At 36.8% G+C, this 19,644-nt stretch overlaps 1 protein-coding gene across 1 annotated transcript; it reads left to right on the forward strand.

Moving 5' to 3' along the window:
* The first annotated feature begins 2,227 nt into the window (after window positions 1-2,227).
* ALB (albumin) lies at window positions 2,228-18,489 on the forward strand. Its single transcript, XM_041725890.1, has 15 exons — window positions 2,228-2,373; window positions 3,182-3,239; window positions 4,293-4,425; window positions 5,935-6,146; window positions 6,262-6,394; window positions 6,963-7,060; window positions 8,517-8,646; window positions 9,617-9,831; window positions 11,167-11,299; window positions 12,509-12,606; window positions 13,661-13,799; window positions 14,648-14,871; window positions 16,340-16,472; window positions 17,082-17,148; window positions 18,320-18,489. Exons 1-14 carry the CDS (start codon window positions 2,295-2,297, stop codon window positions 17,121-17,123), a joined length of 1,827 nt encoding a protein of 608 aa, XP_041581824.1. The 5' UTR covers window positions 2,228-2,294; the 3' UTR covers window positions 17,124-17,148; window positions 18,320-18,489.
* The last annotated feature ends 1,155 nt before the right edge of the window (window positions 18,490-19,644 follow it).

Genomic DNA, 19,644 nt, shown 5'->3' on the forward strand with positions numbered 1-19,644 from the left:
TAAGGATGCATTCATGGAAATATCTATTGGTACTGTAAGGAAAAATTTTTTCAGGTGTTTTCAATTTATATTTGAAATTATGGGGTTGAAAACTATGGGATCTTCATAAAATACAGGAAAATCAATTCTAAGTTTCTAGAACAGTGATAAATTTGATCTTTTGGGTGTTCTATATTTACCATTGTATTACAATATAGCATTGCTGTGCAAAGTAGATGGAGAGACTAATATTATTTTCATTTGTTAAATGAAAAAAAACATGGACAAAATATATGTGTGGATGACAAAGGCCTGATTTTGTGAATTAGCACTACAATTACATCCAATGATAAGGATAGCATGTTTGAGCAAGCTTTCCCCAAGGATTTATATAAAGAAAAAGCTAGAGTTACACACTGACTTCAAATCAAAGATGCCTACTTTTTCCCAGAGGCCAAAAGAAATGATATATAATTTACCAAAAAAGGAATTATTTTTTCTATTTATGAAGTTAGAAAGTTAGAATAGTATCCTTTTTTTCTTTTCTAATATAGGGTTTCAGATTTAAACAAAATAGTTTTCTCCAATGGGAATAATTCCACAGGCAGACATTCTTTTATTTCTGTCCATCTGTGGCATGAAAGATAACTCAGGCTCCATTATTCAGGACTCCTTTGTGCTACGTAAGAAATTCCATCTCTATCTATCTATAAACTATCACCTATTATCTCCTATCTTCTATGTATCTATGGTTTCTTCTGTTTGATTATTTAATTAGCACTCATACCTGAAAATGACATAAAATAAAATACGTTCAAAGAAAGTCTACTTCTTTCATCATGACTGAATAAAAAAGTAATGCTTCTCTTCAGTATTTGTTGCTCTCTGTCCCTGTACGTGTCATAGGGCACCTGACAGTTTTGACTCAGTTATTTAATTAAATGAAATGACTACTTAAAACTACTTGTTGTTTTATAGTATCAGAGAAATTCCATTTCCTACTGGTTGAAATGTGTAGTTCTTTATCTTTAAAGCAAAAGGACACAGATGGAGTAGCCTTTCAGGGGCTGAGATCAGAAACTTGGGTGGGGCAGAGTAAAGGAAGCAGTTTGAGAAAAACATCTTTGAAAATCATCTTCGCTTTTCTTTGTTTTAAGAAATAATGTGAAATTTATTTTGAAATAAATAGTAACATTAAAGAAGAACATGTGACTTTTTTATTAAAAGGGAGAAAAGAAAAAAGTGTGAATCAGGGATGGAAAAAATAGGATACCTGGTGAAGGTTTAGGATTCTTCTAACCTCTAGAGGTATAATCAAGGCTCAACCTGTCATATGCATACATATTATATATATATATATATATATATATAATGTATATATATGCAATTTTATATATATCTATAAAAATTTTTTTTAGTAGGCTTCATGCAATGTAGAGTCCAATGCAGAGCTGAAATAAAAATCTGAGCTAAGATCAAGAGTCGGATGCCATCCAGGTATTCCTATCCTATCTATAGTTTTATGACAAAGATTGTCATTACTGTCATTGTGTCCATTTTCTTCCCCATATCTCATTAACTGAAAATTCCATGAGTTATGCCACATTGTACCTAAGCGTCCTACTGCAGGACCTGAATTGCACATGTGGGCCAGAGCTGGGGTGGGAGTGTAGAACTTTTGAACCTCCATTTTCATTGTTACTGTTCCTGTGGCTTTTTCTCAGTTTTAATCTGAGGCAACATAAACTTTTTTTAGACAGAACAGTTTTAGGAGAATGAAAAAGACATGGAAGCCTTGTGTATGTGTGTGTGTGTGTGTGTGTGTGTGTGTGTGAATTTTTCATTATTTATTGTCAAAAGCATATTTGGAGTTAATAATAGATACAGTTCAAAGTTTAGCTCTTTTAGTGAGTCTTATTTCCAAGCTTTGTCATTGGTTTGGTTAGAATTTTGCAAATATTAAAAACTAAAAAGTTCAAATAGTAAATCATGGATAAAGAACATGGTAATGAATAATAGGGACAAATCGTTTAAACTCTTATGTAAAATTTGATAAGCTGTTTTACATAACTAATGAATTGACAAGGTCTTGTGGTAAAAACAGTTCCAGATGGCAAACATACGCAACGGATTTAGTCAAACAATTTTTTTTGGCAAGAACGATATGAATTTTGTAATCAGTTGGGAGCCAATGAAATACAAAGATGAGTCTGGTTAATAATCTACAATTATTGGTTAAAGAAGTATATTAGTGTGAATTTCCCTCTGTTCGTCCTACCTTTTCTCTTCTATCAACCCCACAAGCCTTTGGCACAATGAAGTGGGTAACTTTTATTTCCCTCTTCTTTCTCTTTAGCTCTGCTTATTCCAGGGGCTTGATTCGTCGAGAAGCACGTAAGAATTCTATTTTCCTATTGTTCAATTTTATTTTAGTTTCCTAGTAAAATAAATTTTTTTTTGTAAAAGAAATTTTTAGAAAACCCTGCATCTTTCCAGAATTGCTCTCCTTTAGCATTTATTTCTAGACAGTGATGATATTTTATATTTGTGACCCCTTTGAAAGTTATTATTTTTTAAGATCTGAGAGAGAGCATGAAGTGGTGGGGGCAGAGAGAGGGAGAAGCAGGGAGCCTGAGGAAGTTATCTTATTAATATATTTCCAACATCCTATGTGAAAAAAAATAGAATTATTTAGTAGCTGTAACTACCTTCTGTACATGAAGGAGCTTAGAGTGCCTTAAACTTCACAGAATATAGTTGATGTTAGAATTGATAGCTCCATATTCCTAAAGGCTATTGCACTGTGATTTATGAAAAAAAAAACAACCCACAAACCTATGTCGCTGATCTTGTAAATAGAACTTGTATTTATATTTTTCATTTCAGTCTGTCCTCTCAGCAGCTGTTAATAGACATTACAACAGCATTAGATCTTATCCAAGTTTGAATATAAGGCTACAAATATTTAACGATTTTAATGATTTTTGAAATCATATCATTCATGATTGAATAACTTATCTGTTTTAATGCAGAATGAATACTTCATCATTCTAAGATTTTTCTGTCGGGATAAGAGGCCAATATTTTGGAGCAAACGAATACTTAAGTCACGTGGAGAGAAACACAAAAAGTAACATCATAACTAAGTCGTTTTCTTCAGAATGTAACAAATCTGTTTTTTTTTTTCTTTTTTCCTCTCCAGATAAGAGTGAGATTGCTCATCGGTACAATGATTTGGGAGAGGCACATTTCAGAGGCCTGTAAGTTAAGACAGTGAAAAGTCAAATTTGTTTTTTCTAATAGTGTTGGTTATCATTCTGAAGTTCTTATATTCCTCAGTCATCAGAGACCAGGTTCTAGAACCACACTATCCAATCAAAGTGTCTGCATTGATGGAAGTGCCCTATACCAATACTGTTTGATATGGTAGCCACTGGCCACACCACCTGCGACTATTGAATGCTTTAAATGTGTCAAGTGCAACTGAGGGTCAGAAATTAAAGTTGCATTTGATTTTGGGTTATTTGAATCTCTGTAGCCCCATGTGCCTACTGTAGCCCTGGAACTCCTATCCAACCTGCATGGTGGGAAGGACTTTAATACCTGATTCCTGTGGCAGCTCACTTAGTAAGTTCTTTTACCTAGCAAACAGATCTATGGCTTCTTGAGAGTATTTTAATATTTTTTAATCCAGTATAAAATGAGAAGTTTCTTTTTTAGAGGTCAATCTCATGCCACAGCCTGATGAAAAGAGAGGGATGTCTGTGTGTGTGTGTTTGGGGCGGGGGGGGGGGGGTTGCTGTAAATAGTCAAAGGGCCTATGTAATGTCCCTGGTCATAATAATTAGATTTATTTAGAATACATTTCACTTGCCTGCTCTATGTTTGTGCATCTACTGACATGTGCACACATGTATTTATACATGGTGTGGATACTGTCCTCTGTTCAGAAAGCCAAATATGCCTGCTTAGCTTCTGATAACAGCTGATGTGAATAGACTTTCTGGCTAATAGTGAGGTCTATAAAATACAGAACATATACAGACACACAGTTTGCTATCCAGCATAGCAAGCTCCTTTATTTTTTCTTGATTTTATTTATTCATGAGAGACACACAGAGAGAAGCAGAGACACAGGCAGAAGGAGAAAAAGGGTCCCTGTGGGGAGCCCGATGTGAAACTGGATCCCAGGACCCTGGGATCACGACCTGAGCCAAATGCAGATGGTCAACCACTGAGCCATCCAGGTACCCAGCAAGCTACTTTATATTAAAATTTCATCATGTTACATTTTTCTGTGTCCTTTGTTTCAGGGTGCTGGTTGCCTTTTCTCAGTATCTCCAGCAGTGTCCATTTGAGGATCATGTGAAACTAGCCAAGGAAGTGACTGAGTTTGCAAAAGCCTGTGCTGCTGACGAGTCAGGGGCCAACTGTGACAAGTCCCTGGTGAGTACATTCAATTTGGGGGATTATTTCTTCTTCTCATAAGTGATCCTGATTATTTCAAAGGGAAAAAAAAATCCCACTTAACATCCTCAATCACTGATTCATAAACAAGTCTCAAAAGTGAGCATTGCCATTGTTTCTCCTATGATAGAGATGCTCTAGCTATATCCACAGTTTTCAAAGCCTTTTTTTTTTTTATGAAGACCACACACAATGGTTGTAATGTATTTAAGTGGAATTTTTTTTTTTTTTTTTTTTTTTTATGATAGTCAGAGAGAGAGAGGCAGAGACATAGGCAGAGGGAGAAGCAGGCTCCATGCACCAGGAGCCCGACGTGGGATTCGATCCCGGGTCTCCAGGATTGCGCCCTGGGCCAAAGGCAGGCGCCAAACCGCTGCGCCACCCAGGGATCCCTAAGTGGAAATTTTTTATTTGTGAAAGTCTCTTTTTAAAATCTGAGGTTTGACTTCTTCTCCTGGAGGCTAACAGTGAAAGCATGGTTTTTTATCTTCCGGAGGCACTCATAGGATTTCTGTGGTAATTTTGTTTCTTAGTTAAAATAATAGTACAGTTGTATAGTCTTCATTTTAGGGATAGTTGCATTTTCACATAGAATAAAAAATAAGGGCATTGACTCATTTTGAAGGACTTTGACGTTTTGGTATTTCCAGGGAGGTGTTCAATTCAAGGAGAGGTTTATGTTTCTCTCACCGCTCAACCTTTCTGGGGCAAGGCCAGTTTTTATTTATCACTGAATTCTTTTCTCTTTTTATTTCTTTCTCTCTATGTATGTCTCCCTCAAGGTAGAATCAGTACTTTAACTCGATGTCTTTAACACAGAGCTATGGCTGTAAATATGAATTCTTAAAAATGTATTTATGGAAAATTAATAAATCCTGTCTTCAGCCGTATATTTTCCCCTGAAGTTCCAGTTACTTTCACGATTTCAACGTTGATGGGGACAGAATGAATACATCTAATGGAACATGTTTTGAGGCAAAATGTTTCTAGAATAAAAGATCTATATTTTAACATAACGATAAACAGTAAATTGTGTTACTCCTCAGTGTTTAAGTTCTATCTACTTAAGAACTGGACCCTTCGGAGAGGAGCAGATAAAGTGAGGAACTATCTGCAGCCTTTCTTCCTTGATGTGAATTCGCCTGCTACATAGAGGACTATCTTCCTCTTATTTTTTAAATTTATTTATTTTTTATTTTTTACTACTTTTCCCGGCCTGTGTGCAGCGCTAGGTAGAAGCAGAGGTGATGTTCATTCCTCCTGGTTGCCCCGGGTGTACCCGCTCTTCTAGGGGTGTGGTGGGCAGTTCCTAGGAAGACCCCACAGATGGTCAAATCAAAAGAAACTCTCCAAAGCTAAGGAAGAGAGGGGGATGTTCACATGATTCCCCAACCAGGGTTTACCGATGCTTTGACTTTCTGTACTGTTCTTTGGGCACAAGGAGCATCCAGTGCCTGCGGGTGACCTGGCCTGCTCTCTCCCATCCAGCACACCCTGTTCGGGGACAAGCTGTGCACGGTGGCCTCCCTCCGGGACAAGTACGGGGACATGGCTGACTGCTGCGAGAAACAGGAGCCCGACAGGAACGAGTGCTTCCTGGCCCACAAGGACGACAACCCTGGCTTCCCCCCGCTGGTGACCCCCGAGCCCGAGGCGCTGTGCACCGCCTTCCAGGACAACGAGCAGCTGTTCCTGGGGAAGTAAGTCTGCGGGCCCTGGTCCCCCCAGGCCTGGGAGCCTCTGCTGCAGGGCCCAGTGTCAGAGCCGAGATGTGGTGGAGAAAATGCCTGCCTGCTTTTCTTTTTGAAAATGTAGATACCTGTATGAGATTGCCAGAAGACATCCGTACTTCTATGCCCCAGAACTCCTTTACTATGCTCAACAGTACAAAGGAGTTTTCGCAGAGTGCTGCCAAGCCGCCGACAAGGCTGCCTGCCTGAGCCCCAAGGTAGGCCGCAGGGCAAGAGGAGGACCCACGCTGAGCATCTAGGGCCCGGTTCAGGGAATTGGCACCTCCCTTACAGACTTCTTTACACGGTTAAAAGAGCCGTCCTCCCTCTCTACTCACCCCAAGGTCTTTCACCATCTGAGGCCCCTGACCTCCTCCTGCCTCCTTCTCACATTTGCCAAAGTGAATCAGCTAGAGGAATGCGTGTGTCTAAATATCTCACTTCTTTCATGGTGTCGGTCACTCTAATGAAATACGGAAATTGTTTATCTTTTCATGAGCCTATTTTATTGGGGAGGGAATTCAGAGTGGAGACTCCAGCTGTACCCAGAAGGCTGGGTTTATCCATTCATTCCATAAATATTCCTTACATACTGCCTCCTCATTTCTAGGGAGTTTATGAGGTGAGGGTTGGTGGAGGACGGGCTGAGATGAATTACATGAAAAACTAAGAAGTCACATCTGAAGTTTTGAAAGAGCATTTTTTGTAGAATTTTCCTTTTCTAATTTTTCCAAAATATTATTATTATTATTTATTTTATTTTATCATTTATTTGTTTTTTTGCAGATTGATGCTTTGAGGGAAAAAGTACTGATTTCATCTGCCAAGGAGAGATTCAAGTGTGCCAGCCTCCAAAAATTCGGAGATAGAGCCTTTAAAGCCTGGTATTTCAAACTTAGTTTAAATCTTTATAAGGATGTAAATGGTTATGATCCAGTAGACAAAAATGTACATTTACATGGCATTTTATGTGGTGCTTTCCCATACATCTTTCCAGTCATTTAAAAGGTAGAAATTTAACGGTGGTGAAAATCAGAGCGTCAGTGAGAATTCCTCATTATTTTTTTATTGTATTTTTTCTAAGTAGTCAAAGAATTTAGAGGGCGTCTTTCTTTTTGTCCTTATAGGACAGGTATTTAAACTTCTATTTATTTAGAAAGACTAGGGACCTTATTCTAATGATCCATTCATTTTATAAAGCAGTAGTCAGGGTCCTCTACCTAAATTTATCCCCCAAACAACACAATTATCTGAATATGTTTGTCCTTTCATGTTCTGATAATTAAATTTAGCCATCAAGGTTAGTTCTCAGTTTCTCACAGCTCTAGCTCTGTTGTTAATCTCTTCTATTTGTCTGGGCCTCTGTTTTTATATTACTTAGCCGGTTTTAGGAACATCCTCCAATTCCTAAACCAAGAAAAATCCCCTCCCCCATGCCTCACTTGCTAGTCAACAATGAATTGACAGCAACAGGGTATAAAATGAAAATAATAGACATCTTGCAAGCACTCTAGAAACCATCATTTGAGCTATCTTTGCCTGCTATCCCTACACCTACACCAACAAGATCAACTAATGAAATCAGTAAACAAACCCCCCCCAACATGAAATGATATGCAGTTAAACAGGCTGTGATCGGTTTTGGGGGAGGAGGAAGCTTTTATCAGATTTAGGAGACCCTGACGTGATTTGGGAAAGCATATGGGTATCAACATGTTGTCAGGAAGCTTGGGTACTGCGCTGGATCCACGGCTTAGTGAAAGTATGCTGCACCAAAACTCCCTCATTTTGTAGAAGGTACAAAATTTCTTTTCTCAGAGACTCTTAGATGTCAGAAAGATTGAGTTTAAAAAGATAACGGGAGTTTGCATGGCATATTCTAGTTTATGAAATGCTTTCCCATGGATTAGTTTAATTGTCACATCCGTCCTTCAGGGTAGCGTGCTGTTGCGATGGTGCAGAGGCTGAGGTTCACGGAGGCTGGGGAACTTGCCTAGTGTCCCAGCCAGATCTAGAAGCGGGGTCTGGACTCCAAACCTGATGCCTCTCCCCATGTTGCCTCTTCTAGAATCCCTCTTTGATTTCTGCTTTTATGAATCGCTTGACTTCTATCCACCACATACACACTCACGATGGCTAATTCTGCCCTAAGGAAACGCTTTGCCCTCAGATAACCATGTGGTACAGAACTAGCATTAACATAAGAACAAATAAATTTTACAAAGTTTATTGATATGCTATTTTGCCCTGAATTTTCTTGTTCTAAATAGGACTTTCCTAATGCTTTCACATAAAATATTGCATGTTAATAATGTTTTCACGGGCGAATTTTCTTTTTAGGTCAGTAGCTCGCCTGAGCCAGCGATTTCCCAAAGCTGACTTTGCAGAGATTTCCAAGGTGGTGACAGATCTTACCAAAGTCCACAAGGAATGCTGCCATGGTGACCTGCTGGAGTGTGCAGATGACAGGGTAAAAAATCCGCAGTATGCTCTTTGGTGACTTACATGCGTCAGTTGGGAGGGTGAATTTGCTTGGGATGATCTATCGGTGAAGCCCACAGTGGGTTGAGATTATTTCCTGTGCCTAATCTGCTCAATTCTTTCCCTGCCTTATGGACTTTTTTCTTTTCTTTTCTTTTCTTTTCTTTTTTAACCTGGCTATCTCACTCACTAAATGATCTGATAAACACATTCACTAATTTGTAACCCTTTCAGTCCTATTCTGAGGCAAAGTCTTACACTGAAGTAGGACAGCTGATATAAAGGTAGATTTCTAAGAAGACTTCTTTTTTGGGAGGTGGGTGGAGTTCGAGAAGTTCTGCTATCCGAAGAGATCTTTGGAAATTATGTAGTTTTTCCCACTTTATATTCTCTCTTACTTAATCATCCGTGCTACCTATACAAATATGTTTAGCATGATATCACTTTTCTCCAAACTTAAAAATTTGACCAAATACCAGAATCTTAATCTCTCAGAATTCTTTCTGGAATACTAAGGCAAAGATTTTACATGTATGAGTAGGGCCTGTGACTATGGTCCTGACTAATTTTTCAAACATCTCTCACATTTTATTTCATTATTTGGTTTCAAAATGCCTGTACTTAATTTGAGGGGAATATTTGAAAAACACTACTGAGTTTTAATTTAGAAATTTAAATGCCAAAAAAAATTTTTAAATACCTTAACAGTTGAAATATAAAATTATTAATAACCGAGATGGGCCCCTGTTACCGACCAGTCTCTTGTAAATGAGGGGAAATATTATATAGTAGTTCTATCTGAGTCTCTAGTCTTAGGAACATGGACTAAATGTGTTCATAGAAGTCATGGTGGTGTGTGTATGGTCTTTGAATACAATAAACATGTTTTGCCAACATAATAAAGAGAAAGTGCAGAAATGTCGATTTACATTGAAAAATTTTTATCAACTTGCTTATAGGCGGATCTTGCCAAGTATATGTGTGAAAATCAAGATTCAATCTCCACTAAACTGAAGGAATGCTGTGATAAGCCTGTGTTGGAAAAATCCCAGTGTCTTGCTGAGGTGGAAAGAGATGAGTTACCTGGTGACCTGCCCTCATTAGCTGCTGATTTTGTTGAAGATAAGGAGGTTTGCAAAAACTATCAGGAGGCAAAGGATGTGTTCCTGGGCACGTAAGTGGATAAGGAATAATCCTTCCATAGCTTTTATGTGGTCTCAGGATTCAGGAAGATAAATAAACTGGGCTTTCTATAGGCATTGCTACAATTTCCATGTTGTCTACAGTATTTCTTTATCCTTCCCTCTCCTAGCTTTTAATTTTTTGGGGGAAAATTAATTAGCTTAAAAAATTATTATAAATTGTGTATTATAATACATGCTTATGGCAAAAACTCAATCAGTAGAAAAGAGAATAGGGAAGAGAAGTAATAAAAATTTCTATCTTTATCCTCACCCCATTCATTTTCTCCTTAGGGATATTTCTGGAAATATGTCTAGGAACATTCTATGTATACATAAATTATATACATATTATTCATTTGTTCACTCAAAGAGTATTTCTTGAACTTACTACAATAGATATGTGTGAATATATGTCATGCATCCTTATATCTTTGTGTTTATGTATCTATCTGTCTCTCCATCTGCCATTTATTCACCTATATAAGGAAGCATAAAAAGAAATATGGAGTCTGCTACTAACTAGGTGCTTTATATTTGGTTGAACAGACTAGGAATACAGTAGCATGGCAGGATAGCATGAAATTAAGTGACAAAATAAATGAGTATATATAGTCAGTAAGTTTGATGATAAACTTTGCATTTTTATTGTTGGATTGTTTTTTTTTAAAGATTTTATTTATTATTCATGAGAGACAGAGAGATAAAGGCAGAGACACAGGTAGAGGGAGAAGCAGGCTCCATGCAAGGAGCCTGATGTGGGACTTGAACCTGGGAATCCAGGATCATGCCCTTATTGTTGGATTATAAGAGTGTAATGTGCACTACATATTTTACATAATCATGTACCCTTCAAGATTTCACTCATTCAGAGAGGAAAAAGAAAAATTTAAGAATATATCTCTGTCAAAACCCTTTTGTGGTATAGTCCAAATTCTTAAAAATACACATAATAATAACAGGTGTCACTCATCAAAAATTTACTATGTGCCAGACAATGTGTATTTGCATTGATTACATCATGTATTTCCCACAACCCATCTTATGAGATAGGTACTGTTATTATCCACATTCTACAAAGGAGGCAACTAAGGCCATGATGGTTTTAATAAATTGCTTAAGGTGATATAGTAAAATAAGTGGCAGAGCCAGAGCCAGGATTGGAATGCAGGTAGCTTTAATTATGAACTGCAGCCCCTTAGCCACTAAACTTCCCTGCATGGGGTCTGGTCAAATTCAGACCTTTGTGATATGAGTTACTCTTGTAACCTTTCTTGTTGGTATCTAACTAAATCCAAGTAAAACTATTTTATTTTCATCTGAATCAGGTTTTTGTATGAATACTCGAGAAGGCATCCAGAGTACTCTGTCTCATTGCTTTTGAGACTCGCCAAGGAATATGAAGCCACACTAGAGAAATGCTGTGCCACCGATGATCCTCCTACATGCTATGCCAAAGTGGTAGGTTTCTCAAAGGGAAAAAGTGTCATCCTCTGGCTGATGATCCTTAATAATGAGAAAGAAAAATAATCCAAGAATGTGAGTTGCTAAATAGTGCGATTTAGATCTTTTCTTGGTGTGGTTTCAGTTTTGTGCTCTTAAATATTACAGGAAAAATAGCTTTAAATGGAATGGTTAATAAAACCTAGAATAGTCTAGAAAGGAAAGATCTAAAGGGAGCAGTCTCTAATTTCACAAAATTTTGACCATGCTTTTCTTCATTTTTACACTCCTGAGAACAAAATAAGATAAATTTAAGTGTTAAGAGGCTTAACTTAGATATAAAGTTAACCGGATTCTAAGACTTACCAAATATCAAGAATTAGCATCTTAAGGAAGATTGTGAAATCTATTCATTTAGAATATTTTCAGATTTTTTGGAAAAAGTTTAGAGATAGTTTTACAAGACTTTAAGTAAGGGGAGGAAATCTTGAGGATTTTTGCCATATTCAGCTATAGTTTAAGAGAATTTTAACATGTTTAAGATATTTAGCACTCCTGGCATATATAGTAAGTAGTTTCCAGACTTCAAAATCAAAGGAAAGTCATTCTTTCCTCTATCAAGAACCTACTGTATGCCAAACACCATACTGGAGCCAATGACTAAGGTAAACTCTCTTATCTCAGGGAGCTCAGAATCCAACTAGATAGATGGCTTAATAATGATGATATAGTCAGAGGCATCATTTGTTAAGCTTTTATTATCTGCCAGGCACTGTTTTAAATTCATTAGCTCAGGTGGTTTGTAGAACGATTCTTGAGGTGAATATCATCTTTATCCAAATTTAATTTTTTTTCTTTTTCTCTTCTTTTGTCTCTTTATTTCTTTTTCTCTTCTTCTTCTTCTTTTTAATCCCCATTTTAGCAGCAAGGGTTTTAAAGTTTGGAGATGAGGGGTGTAATTACACAATTAGAAAATGAGTTGGATGGTCTGGTTCTAACACCAGCAGTAACACTCCAGAGCCTGAGTATTCTTAATCTCTTATACTGTACGCCCTCCCTGAATAAAATAACAGTTTGAACATGTTTGATAGATTTGGCATCAAAGGTCTAATTACATGACTTTGAGCAGAAAGGAGGAAGGATCTCATTCTGCCTAGAGGGGTGTAAAAAAACCCTGTGTTTGGTCCTCAGGCGGAATTCTATCAACACCATTCTTTTACCTTTCAGCTTGATGAATTTAAACCTCTTGTGGATGAGCCTCAGAATTTAGTCAAAACAAACTGTGAACTTTTTGAAAAACTTGGAGAGTATGGCTTCCAAAATGCGTAAGTATTTTTGTTTATCGGCTGATTTTTTTTCTTGATCAATTTGTTATTATTTAAGACTCAATATATATACCACTTATCATAGACATTTTATTCATGAAAATATAGTATATATTCCTAATCTCTCTCTATCAAGAAAGACTGGAGAGGGAGAGAGAAAATGGTTAATGGAATGGAGAGGCCTATATTTGAGTGCAGTTTAAAAAATTGGCCTCTTGGGATTAGAAAGGGAAGTAGCAAATCATGGAATATAGGAACCAAGGATGCCCCTTGAAGGTTAAGGAACAGCTTATGGGCAAACAAAACATAGCAATGCTTTACAAAGGAGGCAGTGGTAGACTTTGAATAATAGTAGCTCAGAAGTAATATATAAGCTGATAGACTAATGTCCTGATCCACATAGAGCCTTATCTATGGAGGTAAAGATAAAAGACACATCATTCAGTAGATATTTACTGTTCAGTTTACATATGTTAGCATTCTTCTAACTATGGGTGCTGGGGATAAGAATAGAAAACCAGATATAGTATCTTCTCTTGAGTAGATTGTAGTCACACATGACTTTTGGTGGTGATTTGAACTCTTAATAAGTGATTATTATGTGCTAGATACTATGCCAGGTTGATTGCATACTTTATTTTAATTTGATGCTTGCACCATCCCTATTGAGTCAGATATAATTTTTTTCCATTTTATAGATGAGAAAACTTATACATATCTTTCAAATTTAGCATGATATTGACATATATTAAGATGTCAGTAGGTTTTATTGAAAGAAAGAAACAATAAATAAATATACTAGTGTCATTGAGTTATGATAAAGTAAGTCACTTTCCTAAGATTGAATAGCACAGGTGGAAACAAAGATAAGCTTAACTAGTTACTCAGGACCAGGTCCTCCCACATACTACTCAACTAACCTGGAGACAGAGATAATTTTATGGATGGAAAGTCATTCTAGTTAATTTTACCTAAGCGTTCTCTGCTTGACTTACTATGTTAGAGAAAGACAGTTTCTTGCCTGGCTGAAAACACATGGACTATTTTGTTACAGGCTCTTAGTTCGTTACACCAAGAAAGCACCCCAAGTGTCAACTCCAACTCTCGTGGAGGTCTCAAGAAAACTAGGAAAAGTGGGCACCAAATGTTGTAAGAAACCTGAATCAGAGAGAATGTCCTGTGCTGAAGACTATGTGAGTCTTTTATGTATAATAAATTAATAATTAATTTTTGCCTTTAGAAATGGACAAAGCTAACTTTCAGAAACAGGGCTGAACTAACATGTATGTGCATGCACGTGTGTGTATTTGGTAGTGGCAGCCAGAACTTGGTCATCTATAGTATCCTGAACGAGGATTTGTATAAGATCCCCAAAATGATAAATTGACAAAAATTCCATGAATTTTCTATGTTTAATCCTAGCAGTTAAAACACTTTCATATTCTTTAGGGTATTTTTAAAATATGTATCAGTGTAAGACTATTTCCTTCCTACTCTAATACATATCTTAAGACTCATGTCAAATTATTTTAATCAATTATTTTCTCAAGTGAATTATTCTTAAAATGTAGACATATTTAAGAGAAAATACTTTTAAAAGTCCCTCATTATTTGTAGTTCCAAAGTTAAGCAAATCACTTCCTCAAATCAACCTTAGATTAAACATTGCTGGGATCCCTGGGTGGCGCAGTGGTTTGGCGCCTGCCTTTGGCCCAGGGCGCGATCCTGGAGACTCGGGATCAGGTCCCACGTCGGGCTCCCGGTGCATGGAGCCTGCTTGTGTCTCTGCCTCTCTCTCTCTCTCTCTGTGACTATCATGGATAAATTAAAAAAAAACAAAAACTCTAACCACTTCCGCTTCCACCAGCAGGTTGGTTCCTCTCCAAAAATCCTTTAAAAAAAAAAAATAAACATTGCTAGTTAAAATATAACATACCTTTTAGTCCATTGGAAAGTAGGAGTTCATGGAAAACTTTTTTTTTTTTCATGGAAAACTTTTTAATGCTTCTTTTGAATTTCTACCCTCCTACCTGTTCTTTAGCTGTCCGTGGTCCTGAACCGGTTGTGTGTGTTGCACGAGAAGACCCCAGTGAGCGACAGAGTTAGCAAATGCTGCTCGGAGTCCTTGGTGAACAGACGACCATGCTTTTCTGGTCTGGAAGTCGATGAGACCTATGTTCCCAAAGAGTTTAATGCTGAAACATTCACCTTCCATGCAGATTTATGCACACTTCCTGAGGCTGAGAAACAAGTCAAGAAACAAACGTGAGTAATATTTCATTACTGTAAGCATATAGAGTCTTGAGAGTGAGAGTTGTAAGTTGAAATGTGTAACTTTTTCTGAGGTAGAGATTATGTTCTTTAGAAAATAGTATTTATGTATTGGTCTTAGTAAGCTGATAAAAATGTCAAGAATAAAGTGGATAGCGTTTTGTTTTCTTAGCAAAAAACCCTCTGTGGTATAATCTTGTCTACAAATCATTCAGAATAATCTTATGGATAAAAGCTACAGTGGAATAGTGTCTTAAGACAAGTTCATCAGAAAAAGATGAACAATTAACTGATGCCTTTGTGCAAATAACAAATTAGTTATTAGAAATCATGGAATTTATTTCTAGGCATGAATTAACCATTCATTTTAAGTTTGTTCAATGGCAACCCACAGGCAAGGCAATCCTCAACATATAACTTTTGAGAATTGGACTTGAGTGAAAAATATCTAGGAAAATGAGTTCTGAGGCTTGAAACCCTATTGCTGTCACAGGAGTTGGAAATGCATGAAATTTAGCACCATAAAGTTGTTATCTTGGAGCATATTAGTAAATGTTTATAGTGTTATCTTGGGGGTTCTAATCATGGCCATAGACTTATGGGTAATATTGCAAAACCCCCAACCTCTCTCTAGCACTATTATCCTTGTGGATGTCAATGAAAGAGAACCACTACCAGCTTCCGTCAGTTTGGATAGTTTTATTATCTATGGCCTCTCCCATCTTAACTGAATGGGGTAAATTTTGCAGACCAAATATAAAGACTCTCAGGTTATAAACTTTTAAGATGGAGTCCAACAGGATAATTAAGCTTTTAAGGATAAGTTTTAGCTCCTAAATCACGAGAAAATTCCATTCAATATGGTATAACTGCTTTTGTTCTATTTAATATTGTATAACTACTAAAATCTGAATAATGTATAAGTGCAATGACATCCTTTCCAGAGACTTACTGAAAAGAGATCTATCGATTTATTGATACTACAGATGTTGAGCAATTTACATTGATTATCTCTTTTGATCCTTCCACCAACTCTGGGAGGGTGGACTTTATTCTCATTATGCAAGCGAGACTATTAAAGCTTAAAGTGGTAAGCCTGGGCCTCAAGCTCAGAGTTGCCAGGCTCCACGACTTATAATCTTAAACGATAATGCAACTGTCTTTACCATCTCTATTTTTCTTTTTCCCTTTTTAGAAAATTGAAGTGTAATTGACACACAAGGTTACATTAGCTTCAGGTGTACAACATAGTGATTTGACAAGTCTGTACATTATACTGTGCTCACCACAAGTATAGCGACCGTCCTTCACCATACAACACTATTACAGTATCATTGACGATATTCCCTCTGCTGTGCCTTTTAATCCTACTATTTACTCATTCCATTACTTTCTATACGTAGGCAAACTTTTTTTCCCTGATTTTTTGCTGTTGTTTTGTTTTCTTTTCATTCCAATGCAGTGCACTTGTTGAACTGCTGAAACACAAGCCCAAGGCAACAGATGAACAACTGAAAACTGTTATGGGAGATTTTGGAGCCTTTGTAGAGAAGTGCTGCGCAGCTGAAAATAAAGAGGGCTGCTTTTCTGAAGAGGTACTGGAGTTCTTCATTGCGACATGACTAATTTCCTTTCTTGTTGCATTTGATCTGGCCAGGACTTAGGGTTTTATATGTCTGAAGGACACTGTATATTCAAGACCAGAATCTTATTCCACATACAATTATCTGACAAAATTACTTCAATAGTTCTCATTTTTAATCTCCTGCTGCACTTGGAGCATATTAGTAAACATTTATAGTGTTTGTTCTGTTCCCAAAGTTGTGATGTTTATAAATACAGATAGAAATATTTGTAAGGCTCAAGTTTTTGAGCTGATACATTAATTTATTTAAACATATTTTTGAAAAAATGCTGGTTTGTGATTTGGTTGAATTTGAGTTTGATTTTCTAGGTTAATGGGGGAACTTTATATTTAAATGTCTGAATCATTTACTATTCCCCCTATGACGTGAGGGTAATGTTTTTATTCCTTTGGGAACAATGGATGCCAGTAGCCTTCCTTGTAGAGATTCTACTACCAAAGTGGAATTAAAGAATGTGATTCGTGTAAAATTAGTTTGTAATTACAGATGGCTGTATAATTTTTTATCCTAATAGTGATGCTAATATTTTTCCCTAATCTGTCATCTCTCTGTATTCAGGGTCCAAAACTCGTTGCTGCTGCTCAAGCTGCCTTAGTCTGAAAGAACACAATAACAAACATCTCAGGTAACTATACTTTGGATTTTGGTTTTTAAAAAGTAATTATAATAGTTACTATTAAAATAGCAAAGATTGACCAATCATTTACCAAGAGCCATATAGACCAGTGCCAGTCACCGTTCTAAGACCTTTATATGTATTCATTTATTTAATTCTCAAAATAGTAGCCTGAATTGAGTGCCATTAGTTTTCCCATTTTTCAGATGAGAAAATGAAGGCACAGATAGATATAGGTTCCATAATTTACCCAAGGACCATCCAGCTCATGAGGGGTGGAGCCCCAATTCAAAATTCAGACCAATGCTTGAGAGTTAACCAGTTTCCTATTCTGACCTAATGTGACACAGTAGATAGAATCATTCAACTAAGCAATGGTTTAACAGTGGGGTGTTTGGATAGTAGGCTGGACCATATGAAAGTTTTAAGGTAAAAACACAGTTTAATAGCAATAATTTCACACGGTTCAATCTAACAGCCCGGTAACAAAGTAATTTTATTGGAGAATGTGATAGATCTACCTTATGTAAATTTGTACTTTATAGTGAGTAACTTGCTACTAAGCCCACTTTAAAATTTAAATGCTTGAACATAAACATATTCATCCATTTTGGTTGTAATATTCTGGGGGAAATTAAAAAAATAGTATCAACTTTCTTTTTAAAAACAAATTGTCCAACTATTTTCTAGCATGAATTATTTTCTGTCCCCACTACTAGGTTTTCACTTACTCTTTGCCCACCTGATAATACCTACATATTGTGCATTCAAGGGAGGAAGCAACTTTGTATCTTTGTAAATTCAATCTTCTTAAAATGTGATTTGTTTTCATCCTAAATGGCAAGATTTTCTTCGGAAAGTTCTAACTTTGAGAAGACACTTGTTTTGTTGGTAATTAATTTAGATAAGAAGTAGGTATTAAGTAAGTGATGATGGCAAGCTTGGGATTTTGAAGCCTGAGGAACTGATGACATCAGAGACAAAGAGAGGACTTTACAATACTTATTGGTGTGTCCTCTGCCCCAGCCCAATAGAAGAATTCAGAGTCTAGGACAGGCTGAATGATTTTCTTTTGTGGAAATTGCAGGAACAATCTAAGCAATTCAACATTGATTTGAATAGATTTCAAAGCTCAGACCATTTTACAAACAATACTTATATTTGTCTTTTTGTCTTTTAGCTTTCCCTGAGAATAAGAGAAAAAAAGAGAAATGAAGACCTAGAGCTTATTCATCTGTTTTTCTTTTCTGTTGGTGTAAAACCAACCCTCTGTCTTAAGAACACAAATTCTTTTAAACATTTTGCCTCTTTTCTCTGTGCTGCAATTAATAAAAAATGAAAAGAATCTAACATTATTGTCCAGGAGTGTTATTTTTCACAGATGTATTGCCATCCTGAAAATTGTGTAGGATCTGTGAATATCCCACTGTTCTCTCTTTTCCCACTTCAGTCTAGTCCTTTAGGGGCTAACTGATGAAAAGAAACATTAATAATCTTCTGAGTTATGGATCATAAACATTCAAATAAATATTTTAACATTATGATAACTCTGAATAAAAGAATGAAAACTGGTATAGGCTTTTCCTTACTACCAGGACTAAGGTATGTGACGGACAAAGAGGATAGAGATGATTATAAGAGTGGTTAATTGAACTGGAAAAAAAAAAACTGAGCCTCAAAAAAAAAAGGTAAGGCAGTGTAGGATGACAATACATGAACAGGTGTAAGAAGTTTAAGTTCACCACCTGTTTGGAGGAGCATTGTTGGAGGGGGGATCAAAAGATCTGAACACAGGTGCAATAGAAGAGTGAGAAAGACATAGGACTGAGAGAGTGCAAGAGTTGAAAGGTGAAATGTAAGAATTGAGATGTTACACTCAAAATTGAGCCTCTTGTCCCTGTTCCCAGAGGTAACCACTGATATAAGACAGTTATCTATGAATTTACATGCATAAAGTTATTTATAACCTTAATAGGTTGTGTACTTTAGAATTTTTTTATAGAATAGGTCTCATATGTACCTGCCATCCACAATTTATCTTTTCCCTAATGATGTTTTATAGTTTCATTTTAAGTATGATGCTTGCAAAAAGATTTTTGTACCAAGTTTAGAAAGTCTCCTTTCATTTCTGGAATGTTGCATCCCACAGCCTCCCCACCTCCATCCCTCTATCTCCACCCATTTCCACACACCACCTACTTTGGCCTCACCACTGACTATATCAAATACTTTTCCACATTGGATGCAATCATCACAAAGTTGAGAGAGATCCCAGAAGGGGAAAAGTGGAGATGGTAGGCACTGGCTCATCAAAGACCCTGGAGACAGATCTAGAAAATTTTGAATAAGATGTTTTCACAGAACTGGGCCCACACAGGATCAGGTCCGGGTGCCCTACCTGGATGGCATTGTCACTTGGTCAGTGAAGGAGGACTTAAAACTTTTGGAGGAAGAAGCTCCAAAACAGAACTCCCAGAGTTCAGCTTCCCTGCTTCCTAAGGGGTA

This window comes from Vulpes lagopus, chromosome 12 (assembly GCF_018345385.1).
Source record: "Vulpes lagopus strain Blue_001 chromosome 12, ASM1834538v1, whole genome shotgun sequence".
NCBI lineage: Eukaryota > Metazoa > Chordata > Mammalia > Carnivora > Canidae > Vulpes > Vulpes lagopus.

Bases quoted from the DNA above. Each gene is read 5' to 3' on its own strand.
- ALB (XM_041725890.1), top strand. From the start codon at position 2,295: ATGAAGTGGGTAACTTTTATTTCCCTCTTCTTTCTCTTTAGCTCTGCT. The intron at 12,607-13,660 runs GTAAGTATTTTT...ATTTTGTTACAG, and splicing joins GAGTATGGCTTCCAAAATGC to GCTCTTAGTTCGTTACACCA. The intron at 14,872-16,339 runs GTGAGTAATATT...ATTCCAATGCAG, and splicing joins AAACAAGTCAAGAAACAAAC to TGCACTTGTTGAACTGCTGA.